This window comes from Opisthorchis viverrini (assembly GCF_000715545.1).
Source record: "Opisthorchis viverrini unplaced genomic scaffold opera_v5_110, whole genome shotgun sequence".
Classification (NCBI taxonomy): domain Eukaryota; kingdom Metazoa; phylum Platyhelminthes; class Trematoda; order Opisthorchiida; family Opisthorchiidae; genus Opisthorchis; species Opisthorchis viverrini.
The window spans coordinates 138,226-151,358 of NW_008751760.1; the positions used below are offsets into that span (position 1 = coordinate 138,226).

Below are 13,133 nucleotides of genomic sequence, written 5' to 3' on the forward strand. Positions count from 1 at the left end.
GGTGCTGATCTCATTCAATTTGGGAGACTTTGATTTGCAAGCCGATGATCTTACCTTATTGGGTGGCAAAATTCCCAACCCGATTACCAAGTAAGTGGAGAGATCTTAAGCCACCTGGTTAACAACCGATATGTTCTTTCTCGCCTACTAGTTTAGGGTTTTCCAACCGGGCGTTCTTATTCGATCCGTGTTGAATATGTAGACAGAACTCCGGCAAATATAGGCCTTGGCGGAGGCGAAAGACCATCGCTACATTCGAGTGTTGTATGCTATGTCATGACGGAAAATTTTCTGGTGATTTAATAATTCCGCCTTGTCATACGACAGTCTTTGTGATTGTTCGGTTGGGCCATTCCAAAATGGAGCATACGTTTCAATGTTTTTTCATGGATTCTTGCGCAGACAGCTCCGGTTATTATTCTACAGTCTGTCATACAAACGAGCTCGAAATCAAAAATCGAACTCTCACTACGATTGGAGTAAACCCCAGCTAGTGTCACGGTAATAAAAAACTGGACAAGTTGTTGGTTCGACAGCGTCCACCGTGGTTTCGGGTTCAGATCAACATTCACTGCAAGCGTTCTACAGCTTCATTGAGTGGCTTCGTCACTGGAGTGATTAGTAGCTGAGGAATTCTAACAAACCGGCCTCTCATCTTCAGTCCATAGTTCCGTAGTCCAGTGATTTTGCTAATGGCCCAATTACCACTACTAGGTCGTTACACTTGTTGCAGCACTGAGGGCCTAGAGGTAGTTTCATCACCAATCAAGGAGGCCATGCTAAAAGGTCACGTGGTCATCAACCAATCAGGACATAGGATTACAGAACGGCCAATGGAACCACCTGACCGAACAACTAGTCGTGATCGAAAGTCACCTCCGACCGGCAGGACATTTATCAACACGAATGCAACACTACTGAACGCACAACTACCAGCCCATCGCTACGCTTCAGCACGCTTCCTAACGAAGCACTGATGAATCCACTTCTTCTGGTAATGAAGGGTTTGTCATCAAATTGCCCGACTCAGATTACAAACCAGCGACCATCTACGCTACCCGGGCTAAGATTGTTTGCTTCCATAGGAGCCATTTATGTTGCGCATTCCAAATCGACTGTGGAAAGTCGACCAGCTGTGATAGGAAAGACCATGTGATTCGCGGTGATTGGTTAGACTCCATAGGCCTTAACTTTTGCCCTGAGTTTTGCTTTTAGTCCTTTAACCATGGACGTACGCCCATGAAATTTGACTGAGGTTACGCAATATGATATTCACTCCTGCATCATGTGCATACCTTACTCAGTACTAAACGCCTGAGGCAGTGCTCCGAATTGATGTTCCGTTTATCCTACCTGGTCGCATGTATACAAAATGCGTACACAAATCACTACCAATAAGTTCGTTGCAAACTGTTCGATTGTCCACTGTTGGTTTCACCTTTCTAGAGGCTTGTGACGTGGGTCTATTCCAGGGTACTTTGTTGAAACATTGGAGTCATTTCCGGGTAACTTTACAGAAAAGTGCAGGCGAAAGTTCATCAAGTGGCAAGACCTTTCATTCGACTTTTAGTTCGGAAATATCGATGATATGCCTACTTATATGAACAATTTTCCCCAGTTTAGTTGCGCTGAAAGACATGCAATGCACAGATTAGCTAACACTTTCATTTGAAAGCGATCTTTAATGATTTAGGATGGTCATATTTCATACGTATCTCGAGCTATTCAGTGTTCCTGAAATTGAGTCAGTTTGATCCATCAATCAAACCGCTGTTGCAGTAAACCGTACCAACACTATGGCCTGAAAATGTTTCAGTTTTTTTTATTAAACTTCTCATGCATACTAAAAAACTCTTTTCCTAAGTATATAGTTCTGGAACAACTTGCATATAGACTATCAAGATGTAGACTGGAAGCCGACTTGAAGGCGCCAATTTAAGGCTCGAATAAGTTCGTTAAAATGGAACTCCTCAATCAAATCCGCCCATCTACCCGGGCCGGTAGGTTACACAGATGCTGACTCAGGCTGTATATTTCCGCCTGGCTTTCTAGTGCACTTTTTTTAGAATAATTTTTCTTAAAAAAGACTTTCCAATCAATAGAATGCAGGTTGTTCCGGGTTATTCGGACTCACATGTCATCTGTGATTCTCAGCCACCGCTGATTTTGATACACCTTGACGCCCTGTTTCAACGACAGTCTGTGAGTCTTCAGCGGTCTCCTCACGATGTCTTCATCCCTAGTAGTTATTATTAGGCCTCAAGTTAACCTATTCTAGGTGGATTCACAGGTTCGGACTTTGCCATATGTTTCGGAGCGACGACATATCAACCAAAGATTTCGTCCGGCCTCTGGTCAACTCCAACCAACTAGAATTTTCTAAAAGTTCCATTGAGTTGACACAAACAGAAATTTTATAGTCAGTCAATGGTCCCAATCACCCAGTAATTGTAATGTCAGTGTTTTGATATGGTTTCTCCTGGATCCTCCAACTACAACCCGGAAAGTAGTAGTCCTCGAATCCAGATTAAAACTGGTGGAAGTCTGAAGTGACGCAAGTGGCATATTCGTCAGCGTATTAGATCGATTTGATAAAAATGTACATATGGGGTTGTCCTCCAATACGATGCAATTTCTCGAATCGATAAATGGAAAAACTCGTTTTGTTTCGTGGAAATCGTGATCTACTAACAAAAACAGTGGGTTACGGTTGATGTGCTGTCCCGCTAATGCAAGTTATACACTGATTGTTCGAATATGTAACGGTTCCATCCACTGAACAACTGTGCAGAGTCTCTGGTCAGTTTGTTTGGCTTGCTCTCGTGAATTTAACTGAAACAGTTGAGCTTTCCGCCACAAATGAGCACAAGTTATTATTGCCCTCCAATTCAAATGCACATCTTGTTTGAGCTTCCAGCACTCTGTGGCTGACTATCCATGCTCCTACATTGTATCCGTTCCCCACAAAAGGCTTCGCCAAAGTCAGTCACGGACTTCCATTGGAGAGACAAAGCCTCTGGAGAGATCTGTTTGTAAAACCTCCTTCTAGCGGAATTGTCTGATGCCTTTCCTTGATATGGTCTCTACAGAAGGGGTCACCGAAACCAGACTAAGTCGTTTAGGTGTGGGATCCTTCCACCGTATTGCTGTTATGCGGTTTCAAATCAGTGGGATGTTAGGTGCCAGCGTTACCGTCAGGCCTCTCAAACTTTGACAGCATCGGTTAAAAAGTCAAGAGTCAAGTTTAGTCCCGAGTCCCCAGGGTAGGATGGTGGGCATTAACCCCTTGCTCCAACTGAAGTCTGGAAACGTGGAAAAGGCAGAGCTTTTATTGAAACTCACTATTTGGTCTCATTTTTCATTATCGTCTCATTTTAATCAAAGGAAAAATACAGAATGACAGTCCCTCCGGTCCCGCCTTCACTATTTTTGTGTGTCAGGTCTGACTGGACGATTTGAGTTCATGCATCACAATAGAAACTTTCAATAAAGCTGCTCAACCTGAGCAAGAACAACAAAGACAGCACTTTTAATACTCAAACGTAAAAGAATTTCGGTCGGCGCTTGTGTTGAACTACTTTGGCGTATCTGATAGTGTCCGAAACTTTAAATTATCTTGTGACCAAAGCAGGGTCACCTTTGTTGGCATGCCATAGATAAACACATGCGAGGCCAGCAGCCATTCGCAGTAAATTACAGGTTGGAAATATAACGGCCTATTGCTGGCTGTGACCAGACTGACAGACAGACGGTCTAGCGAATCAACTAAACAAATGCGCTTTAGCTCACCCGGAATTGGAAACTGAAATCGATTCATGTAAGCATGTTACAAATGTCAATAAATCTATTGCTGCTGCGGTACAGTTCTATGAAATGTTGTAGTGGATATCAATCCTTCATGACCGCTTGCCAGCTCTTTCGCGCGACTGAACTCTGCGTCGAATTTCATAACAGCTAGTGCTTGTCGCCTATCCGTTTCATGTTAAACCACCCGTGAATCAGCATAGAAACAACCATATTTGATGAATCCAGTCATATGCAACTGATATGTGGTGACGTAGCTTCAATCGGGTACAGACGGATTACTACTGGCATAAAAATGCATACCGTTGTTGAACTTTTGACGAGCGTCTGTTTAGGTGTCAAACTTCCGTCCTCCCATCTAATGGAAGGTTGGGGCCGAAATTATGAAACTGTATTGTAGTGCCTGTTCACTCATGTTTGCAAATCAAGGCTTGTCCAAGGAAGTTCGAACGGACGCCTGAGGATGTCCACTTTTCAAATACTCCGTGAAGATCATATTTCCACCTTTGTGTTTAGCAGCTTGTAACCGCTTGGAACATGTGATTCAACCAATAGTTCTGCGCCGGTCGTGAGCTACGCACGCCGAACCACCGTTTACCGAGACGAGTGTGGTTCTTCGTGCCTCCTTCAGGACGGCGCGAACCGGGAGGTGGACAGCACATGACTTAGTAGAAAGGCGTGAAAAAGATCACGAAGAGTTTGGGTGTTGTTGGTGTTGTACGCCTTCCTGGATGGGGTCCCCGTGACCCCATCTGTGCTTGGCTGGAGTCGTTTCAAGAAATGGCGGCTAATCGATGTCAGTGGCATTCGTGCTGTCAGTTTCTTTCCAGATTGTCTGATTGAGCGGTTGGAAGGTGTAGGCACCTCAGAATGCTTGACATAGGCCAGCACTTGGTCCCCTCCCCCACTCACTCTTTTTCTTTTTTCACTCCAGGGCTTTTAATATAACTAGACGAACCTTATGGTTGTACGGCAGTGAAGCATCAGTGCCAACACTGATGTTGCTGTCTTTGATGATGATGACGATGTGTTTTACTTTTCACTGTTGGTGATACTCTTGGGCCTTGGATGAGAGATCAGTATTTGTTAGTCAGGACGATCCATGCGTGTTGTAAGACTATTCAGAGCTATTATTAGTTGTAGTGGCAGGCTGGGGTGGGAAATTGTCGTATCACTCATGAAAGCTCACATCAGAGTTGGGTGGACACTGTTCCAACTGATCAGAAGACTAATAAAGCAGGTTCCATACAATGCCAGTGTGTATCAATGTTGTTTCATGCCACAACTGACTTTTCGCACCCTATAATAAAAATCTTTTGTTGGTTTCAAGATACAACGCATTACTCATAGGGTCGTTGGGGGTCCTCAGATAGTTTCTTGAGGGCTCAAAGTTACTGCAAATTTAGGGTGATTCGTAACTTCAAAACACTTTCAGGAGTATAAACTGATCCAAGTTAGAACGTGCATTACTAGAGCGAGAAGGCACATTCAGGGGTTGAAATTATAACACTGTTCGGGAACGACTGTCCCCTCTTCGATATCGAAATTACGGATGAAAGCTGTCTCTGTCTGAACAGACCCCATTATCCCGCCAGGGCGACTATTTTCGGTTGGTTCCTTGACGCGATTTCCAGTGGTAAAATCAGTTCGTTATGAACGAGTATCTCGAAGAAAACATTCAAAAATGGACAGTTTTGAGAATTGCTGGTCCATTCTAACGAACAAAATGCAGCAAAAACTGGCCGTCTTTTAAAAAGGCAAGGTTTTAATTGGTGAGATCAGGTAGGGTAGAAAAAGTACTCTTGTCTAGTGGGTCATTGGGCAAATTACAGCACAATCTGTAAATTCTGAGGACTGAGTTGACCTTGAGAAGTAGTATAGATCATTCTCAAGTATTGCTTACTAACTAAAAACTAAACAGATTACGTCTGGAAATGAAATCATGGATGCCTCACTGTCTCACAAGCCTCTTAGGACTGTAGAACAGGTTACACATCGGCTTGTTGTGATGATGGTGGTAGTACGCTCAATGGGTTAGAGTCACGTGACAAATCATGAGGCTGGTAAACAGATCAACTTTAAGCTAGAAGAGGCATGCAAAACTCTGTCGAGCAAGGCAGTGAGACCAAACGAAGGAGCTGCTGGTTCATATACAAAAGTCGGACGCAACAACCAGGCTTGATTGCCCTCAATGGCAGATTTTTCTAAAATGGTGGACTTTGTTTGCTGGAGACATATTTTTCACCAGATATTAACAATATGAAAGCTTTAGAAATTCAGTTTATCCTTGCGTTACTGCGGGAAGCAGTGCGTGTAGAGTAACGCTTGCTCGTACAGATTGATTCAACAGCTTGTTTGGATTGCGTAAATGATTGTACCGGAGTCACCCAGGTTAGAACACGTTAGATCTATATTGATCCTTGACGAGAACTGTGAGTGATACATATGTACGGAGTGTTTCGACCGAGTATCTACCTGGCTAACTGGTTTTGTAACATCAAACATTGAAAACTAATGATAATAACAACACTGGTATTGACGCGAATCAGGGCATCTGGCATGAAGGAGTTCTATATTCTGGAAATATTCGGTTTCAATATAGCTGAAGTGCGTCTTTCTTCTTAAGAATGACCTTCAAACTCTTTCACTTCTCTCATTTCTGCAAAACCGATGGTAGTTTCACTTCGCGGTGACTATGGGTTGCAAGAAAACAGATGCTAGAAGTGACTATTTTCTTACGTGCACACATTTTTTTAAAAACGGATTTCTTATAGACTAGCTTACGTTGGTTGAATGGGAGGTTGTGTGCTATCATGCGATACTTGAAAGCCACAGGCGTGATTCTGTGAAGCTTGTTTTCCATTGTGTTATATCTGAAGTTATTTCTGCCAACAGGTTACTTATATCAGTTATCAGTAATCAAGTCGGCCGTAGTGCGCCTCAGGTGCTGAACTTTTAAATCTATTATGAACGTTATATTAAGCGTACAATCTGAAACGTGGAAATTAGAAAAACCTCGTAACTTTTCTATCTCATGGAAAAAAGAACGCGCTCGAACCTACTTGTAACACATCGATGCGTTTTTAAAAAAGCCACCTGGGCCGCATGCAACCGTAATCGTTCGCTTCTCTCCGTTGGAATCTCTAATAGATAGAAACAGTAGCCTCCTAAGCAGACCAAAGTAAAATACACGACAAAGAATAGAATAATCGGAAGGGATCCAAAACAGAACATGGCGGAGCGTCGATTTGCTGATCCGTGTTCCGGATGCCGATGGGAATATGTGGAACGAAATAGAGCGTTGTTGTTATCGTCCAAGATTGTAGTGGATCTCGCTGAGGAGGGACAGGAATCACCAACATGTTCGTAACAGCACAAGTGTGGTACGTTAGGTGACGCTGGGATGGATTGTGACGTGCTGCATGTTTCGCTGGGGTTTGAGAATAGTTCATAGTTAAGTCGAGTGTTCATCGCAGCTTCACTTGTCAGTTTAGAATGGCATGGAATCATTTAGGCCATGGGCTGAAACAGGAAAGAAGGGCGAAATTATGGTGAACTGGCAGAGCGTAAGTTCCACACCTATAGGAGTAGCAGACTTCTTTGGGTAGTTTGGTAGGTGTACTTTGTCTGTACTGTGGTAGGGCACAATCAAATTGTGAGACCTACTTTCATTTCCAGCATATCATCATGATTATTTTTTTGACTCTTCTCGACGGTTTAGTTTCGAGTTGTCATTTGGTGACATATTTTGTGTAGCTTACTGCTTGGTTGTGCTCTTGGAAGCGAAAAAGTGAAATACTGGTGTAAAAACCAAACTCCATCGATGTCAAAGGTACCCACCTTTGTGTGGTCCGATCGATGGATAGAAGGTCAACTTTCTACCTGCAAGTGGAGGTACCAAGTCGAGTTGTTTATTGTGTTTTTGCATTGTGCATCATGTCAAGTTTCGAAAAATGATACGTATAAGCAAGTGGTCGCCAATACAATATCTATAAAGTGACTACAATGAAACTGCTTCTAAGGCTAATACTAAAACTAAGAAAGGCTATTCAAAATAGCCAGCTGACGAAGATACCACTGCTAAGCAGTCTGTCTAATTTCCAGAATCATCGACGCACCTAGAAATTATACATATTGCCTCTGTTCCAGAAATGGTCCATTCTGTTCCTTAGGTCCTTCGAAATTATTAACACCGATCTTACCAGCCGTCTTGTTCCAACAGTTTCGGACACCGATGTTTGCATCAATCCATTCCAGACACTTTCTCAAAAGATGATCTCATTCGAACATAAAAAAACTACGCGAGAAAGGCCAAAACATAACCACAACTATCTTGAGTCGGTTCAAACTTTGTGCAATATCTCTCTTGGCAGGCCCGAATTACTCTTCATTCGAACTCCGGAAGTGACGCCTCCACGGGAAGTGTACATAGTATGTGGATAGACAGAGGAATGTTGGCTGTCAGGAGAAGTGATGTATATGTTGCAATCTGATCACGTTTACATTTCAAATGCTCACCATTTGCTTAATTCACCTTATTTGGAGACATGCTTCTTGGAAAATAAGAATTCAGAAAAACGATCTTCTATGCAGTTGTCTAAGTGGCGAACACGGATACGATGTCAACGGTACTGTGCACCAGAAGACTACGTTTTTCATAAAGTGCATTTGAAGCCATGTCGAGCAACACAGAGTAACTACGACCCATCTACTAAGATCGATATCCCGGACCAGTTTAACTGAAGCTATTCGTACTCCACAACCGAACAGAACGGTCAGTTTCAATAGAATCATGTAGCATTGGATTGCAACATCACGCTTTATTTGCTATTCTCGGTGTCCGTAGGGGTTATCAAGGGTAAAAACACCTAAAGAGTGTAGAATGAGGGGATAATGTGGAGATTTGATGGAGGTGAGTACAATAAACCTGGAAAGCACTTATTTATTTATCAATCCATATTGCCAATCACCATCAGTGTGCATTCCACAAAACTCTAGGGAGATTCGACGCTGTGATCACTGATCTGTGAACAATAGCTCATTATGCCGCAGGTAGCTACTCCCTTGTGTAGTTAGCTAGTGTTAATGAAATGTCACGCCGTTCATCCCACAGTAACGCCTTTTGTACGATTCGTTCCACTGCTGTTCGGCAAGAGGATATTAATTTGAAGTTTCTTCCTCTTCCCCACAGACCATCTATGGTCTGTTGGTGATGGAAATTTCGTTTTCACATATCTTCAGCTACTAACTAAACACTACTGATCAAAATCGTTTTTCTGGTGGGCTTTACCGATTGCCAGCATGTGAATACTGTAAACGTTTTGGGGTAATAAACCCCTGAAAAAGGTGAAAAGTTAGTATCATGTAAAAAGTAAAACTATCTTCAGAAGGTGATTTCTTCTTACTGGTGCAAAAGGATTCTATTTGAAAAGGAAAGCTCGATCAGAGAGCCAGTTGATTAACGAAAGTTTTGCTCATGTTAACTGGGGTTTTTGATGGATTTTAAATGTCTAGAGACAGTTGTTGAATTTGAGACAAGAGACGTTATGAAGTGTGTCAGAATCTTCAACATGCAAGGCACATTGATCAAAACCAATAAAAGAGCTTACATTGAGGTGAACTTATCTTCCAAGTACGGTAACCGCATCCACAATGTTGATGTCAGTTCACCGTAATGTTCGTTTGGACGAACAACAGCCGGGACCACTAAAGATGGATCTCGGTTTCCGTGACGTTGAAATATTGGTCCCTCTGAGTACATGTTGCTCGCGTCGTTAAGTTCCCGCAGAGTAAATCTTGAGTGACTTACCCTACCTTCCAAGGCTCATTTGATTCTTGATACTGGCGGTAAATAAATGGACTAACCATGGCTCCGATTGTTCCTGATTTTCCCTTGCCACCCTAAACCCTAACCAGATGGCCTTTGCTACATTTCACTTGTCTTATATATTGAAGACAAAAAGCCTTCCATCATCTTAGTTTTCGACTGTTCATCTAACAACAGACTTATTTTTGATGGCAGGAGCCATCTTACGTTTGGCGGACCGATAAACAGAGCAGTAAATTATCTTTGTACCACACTCAACTCTTTTTGCAGCCGACCTCTATCTAAAGTAGCCGGGTTGATTACTGGAGAATCCACCCAGGCCTGCAAGTTGGTATTTTTCTCCTTCAAACTTTTGCTGTCCCCATATAATTATGACGAATTTTAAAAAGTTTGTTTGACGAAAAAAGTTTCAGGACAAAGTGCTCTTATAAACATTCTGCAATTTGAAGAAACTTACTACTGGCTGATGAACTTCTGAGTCCGCAATTTCCAAACGGATAAGTCATTACGCTGTACAACCCTGCGTTGACCTGCCATCAGGAAACCAGGACCTCCCAGCTTGTTAATAGCCCAGTTAACTCCCATGATGAAAAAGTGAAGGTACTGAAAGAATTCACTAAGCCTGCGAATTTTCGCATATACCAACCCATCCTGAAAACAGCTATAGATAACGTAGACTATGATGCCGACCTCTGTTCAAACGTACCTTGTGAGTTTATGTCCCAGTAAAACCACTCGGCAAGAAGAAGACGACAAACCTTTATCATGTATATTTGTAGTGCACTACTCATTAGGTTGCTGAAAATCCGTCGACAGTCCACGACCGGTTTCGCCCTTTTTGGGGCTCATCAGGTAGGCGCAGTCCCCGGGTTTCCGTCAACCTTATCTTCTACTTGAAACCAAACTGCACGAAATTAACGAAATACACTCATTTGCAAACTCGATTGGTTTTTCCAGAGACTCACCTGGAACCCAGCTGAATCCCTCGTTTGTGATGTTTCCAGCTGGGTTCCAGGTAAGTCTCTCGAGAAACCAAATTAGTTTACAAAACTTTATCATATTATTCGAGTTTTTTTGCTCTGACAAACCAACTGATTCTACCAGATTTAGAACGGGAAATGCAAGAAGCATCTAAGCCGCAATTATCAGTACCTGAGGTGGAGCTTAGGTGTAAAAGTATTGCTTTAGCATGGCGGGGGTGCGTTTCACTCTCATCCGATTTCAATGCTGCCGCATGCACCAACTAACCGCAATGCCAAATCAAATCAAGCTTCAACTTCCCATTATTTTATATGGGGTCAGAACGTTTTCAAGCGTTTTACAGCGTTAAACTTTGCAAAAGACCCTATAACTGAAGCAGATGGTTTCCGAAGTATCCCTATAGATCACGCGTTGGAGTTGATCAGAGAAATCAGAATAACTAAAGCAGTATCCCAGAAACAGTGCCAGTAAAACAGCTGTCTGCTTCGTAACTACCCTGAAAAGACAGGTGTGCAGTGGCTTTTCATCACCTCGAGAATTAGACGTCGTTTTCTTTCAGGTTTAGCTTATCAGATAGTGAAAAGAGGTTCACCAGAGTAGAAGAACATTACGAAACCTAGAAACAACAACTTTGGGCTAGTAATTTTAATGGACCAAAATTTAAAAACTAGCTATTGTCTAGCTTATCACCGGGATCAAGCAGATTTGTTCGAGGAGTGAATTGAAAGCAACGCATTGAACTGCATTCCATTCAGGAGAAATCCATTTCTCCCTTTGTGTCAAACTAACATGCAAGTCTTATTTGAAGCTAAGGAATCTGTCTCCAGAAGATATTACTGAACTCTTAGTTGCCCATTTTTGTTACCTACGCTTATTTCTACAAGTCAAAACAAAGTAAAACATCAGTTTTTTAGAGGATGTTTCTGATGCAACCACAGACACGTTTTTTAGATTTCGTTGCGTTTTTTTGCATTCAAATCATATGACAGTACTTATGACTCTATTTTAGGAGTAGGTGGGTTATTTTATCGAAAAAGTGAGAAAAATCTACAAAACTTCGTTTATGTGGGATGGTTCAGCATATTTTGTAGAACTTGTGACAGCCATCCTATTCCTATAACCAGGTTTCTTCCTTTTCAACACTTTTTTATCACTTCAGTTTTAGCCATCAAATGTATTCAGGCAAATGTTGTGATTTACCGGATGTGAGGTATCAGTGTCCACTCTGACTGATATGGACGATGTTGACGATCAGAAGACGGCTGTGATCTAGCGCAAAGGACTGTAAAAGCTTCCAAATATGAAGCTATTTATAGGCGTAATAAGGTTGCTAAAAACTCCTCGAGAGCCTACGTTTGGTTTCACCCTTTTCAGGCTCATCAGATAGACGCAGCTGCCGAGTTTCCGTCACCCTTATATAGTAGTGAACCCAAATTACAAGAATTTATCGAAATACACTCGTTTTTTGGGAGAATCACCTGGGACAGAGCTGGATCTCTCGTTTGTATGATGTTAATAATGTACCAACAGAAATATGAAGACGTGTGGGACAGCACATTCAGTTGCTTAAAAACATCATAAAAGAGAGATTAAGTTGGAGGTCAAGCGAGTCTCTTGTGAAAACCGAATGGGAATGCAAATGAGTGCAGTTCATCCAATAAAGAAATTTACTTTAGACTGGATACCACGGTATGTCGGCCTTGTTAGTGCTTTGCGCTCTCATCGTCTACAAAGGGCAGCCTTCACGTAATAAGATTGTAATTGGATTCAAAATCAAACACGGATATGAGACAGTACAGCAGAGTGACAGAGGTTCCGAAAGAATCTGGAGATAAAGTATTTTTGAGAAGTTACGGAATCGGCACACCGGGTTCTCACGTAAAGTGCCGAAATACAACTCAAATGCAAAAGTTTTTATTTAGGCTTGTGGGTTTTAACGTAGCTTTCCCGAGTGCAAAGAAAGATCAGATGTTTCTCATTCCATTCACTGCATCTCTACTTCAAATGTCCAGTCCACTTATGCGTTTTACCCGGAACACAGCATGAAGTATATGGAGAAGCCCTTCGAAACTTCCGTAATTTACCCTACTAAATACTTGAGATCTTTCGGCTTTTGAAAAAAAGACTATAAAATTTAGGGGCAAGCACTTTAAGCACCTCAGAGCGGTAACTGTCAATTGTGGGTGCATGTCATCATCATCATCATCATCGACAGCACAGCAACAACTTTCAACACTGATGCATCGCTGCCATACAACAATTAGTTATTTGAATTTCCTATCGGGAATAAAGTAATTAAATTGGATTGAGGGGAATTGGTGTTAACCTAATACAGTCATTCCGAAGTGCCTGCATTTCGGGGCACCCGTTTAGAAAATATGAATAGAAATTGACAAAAAACCCGTAGCTTGCAAGGTTTTTGAGCATGCATAGGAGGGATAATGCGGAAAGAATGATGTGGATAGTGATCTTGATTACCACAGTAGCCTCATTTTCCATCGAGAGTTCTAACTTTTCAAAA

The 13,133-nt window shown here is 42.1% G+C and overlaps 2 protein-coding genes across 2 annotated transcripts in view; one reads left to right on the forward strand and one right to left on the reverse strand.

Moving 5' to 3' along the window:
• T265_13786 (hypothetical protein) overlaps positions 1-7,322 on the reverse strand; it is a gene marked incomplete at both ends in the record, with an annotated part of 25,576 nt that extends 18,254 nt beyond the window's left edge. Inside the window, one exon of the mRNA XM_009170534.1 lies at positions 6,867-7,322. Within this exon, the coding sequence (XP_009168798.1) occupies positions 6,867-7,314 (448 nt within the window). The remainder of the gene's footprint in view (positions 1-6,866) is intronic.
• Positions 1,961-12,193, forward strand: T265_13787 (hypothetical protein; the record flags this gene model as incomplete). The annotated part of the gene is given in 7 exon segments (XM_009170535.1): positions 1,961-2,000; positions 4,324-4,372; positions 4,492-4,650; positions 4,739-4,831; positions 10,411-10,483; positions 10,488-10,646; positions 11,987-12,193. Coding segments are annotated over 7 exon segments (780 nt in total).
• Between the last annotated feature and the right edge of the window lie 940 nt (positions 12,194-13,133).